The sequence below is a fragment of the Perkinsus marinus genome, assembly GCF_000006405.1.
Source record: "Perkinsus marinus ATCC 50983 genomic scaffold scf_1104296956484, whole genome shotgun sequence".
In the NCBI taxonomy this organism is placed as follows: domain Eukaryota; phylum Perkinsozoa; order Perkinsida; family Perkinsidae; genus Perkinsus; species Perkinsus marinus.
The window spans coordinates 1-1,133 of record NW_003207472.1 but is presented as its reverse complement, the minus strand read 5'-3'; the positions used below and the strand labels follow the sequence as shown (position 1 = coordinate 1,133).

General features: G+C 46.0%; 1 protein-coding gene across 1 annotated transcript; it reads right to left on the bottom strand.

Moving 5' to 3' along the window:
• Nucleotides 1-340: 340 nt before the first annotated feature.
• On the bottom strand, nt 341-956 carry Pmar_PMAR026669 (cathepsin b, putative; the record flags this gene model as incomplete). Its single annotated transcript, XM_002775160.1, has 2 exons — nt 341-586; nt 809-956. Coding segments are annotated over 2 exons (394 nt in total), but the record flags the coding sequence as incomplete, so codon positions are not given.
• Between the last annotated feature and the right edge of the window lie 177 nt (nt 957-1,133).

Sequence of the window (1,133 nt, the reverse complement as noted above, 5' to 3'; positions counted from 1 at the left end):
AATAGAAGACTGGCCATAGCTCGGCCCGAGCAAAACATGCGTGTTTGACGGTGGTGGCACAATCACACGCAGGCGCCGTAAGCGGTACATAGACACCAGTGATTACACAGCAAGCGGTACACGCGGACATTTCAGACGACTTTCAATTTGAAATTAAGTTGAGAAGTTGATTGAAATTGAGGGGAGAGCACTCGCTATCTCCCTTCAAGGGCTTTCCATGTGCCCTTCGGTATAAGTCGACGAAAAAAACGCGAATGGAGAGAAATAAGAGGCTGAAACTTATGAGATTCAGCGGTGGAAATATGACTAACTGAGAAAAGGCGTGATGTGAACCAAAGTACTAAGCCGGTTCGACATAATACACAGAGTTCTCTATACCAGTTCTTCCCACTGCAAGCTTGATCATACCATGGTCACCCCATTCCTCATTCCAAGAGTTCACCGCTAACCAATAATCTTGCCCGGACTCAACTCCCCAACCAATAATCTTAAGAGTATGAATACCCTGGAAGCTACCAGTTTGGTGCACGTAGACACCAGCCTTGTATACTCGGATATCCTCATAAAGAGAAAGCATCCCGATAACCTGAAATAAAGAGATGATCCGCTCAGACTACTAGCCACATCATCCGAGAGAAATCCACAGTCTCAGTCCCAAAGTCGAGTTCGGTTTTCTTGAATAATGCAAATGCAGATTTCATCAAACTCAATCTAATTGATTGATTTATAGATACGTTAGCTTCATCGCAACTGCTAGAAATCAGCATCGAGATAAAATGAACTCCGTAGCTAAGCTACGGTGGCTTACAGGTCCATTAGTGAAAATCTCTTGCTTGATATTCTGGGGGATCGCTGGTAGACGGCCAAAGCTCTTAGCACGGTGAAGATCTCTGATATAGAGTGAATATGAAGTCTCCATCTGGTGTGCTCCTACTGCTGCAGGCTGGTCTTGTATGCTTTATTGGTGCATTTAGTTTGGCATGCAGGAGAGGAGTAACCCGCCTACGACTAGAGAATCCACCACCATGTGATGACGCTACGAGGAACCCTATGTTACACTTACTGCCGGACATGCGGGATATCTGCTTGCCGCCGAGCGTACATGATTGCACTTCGGGAATGGATACGGCCAG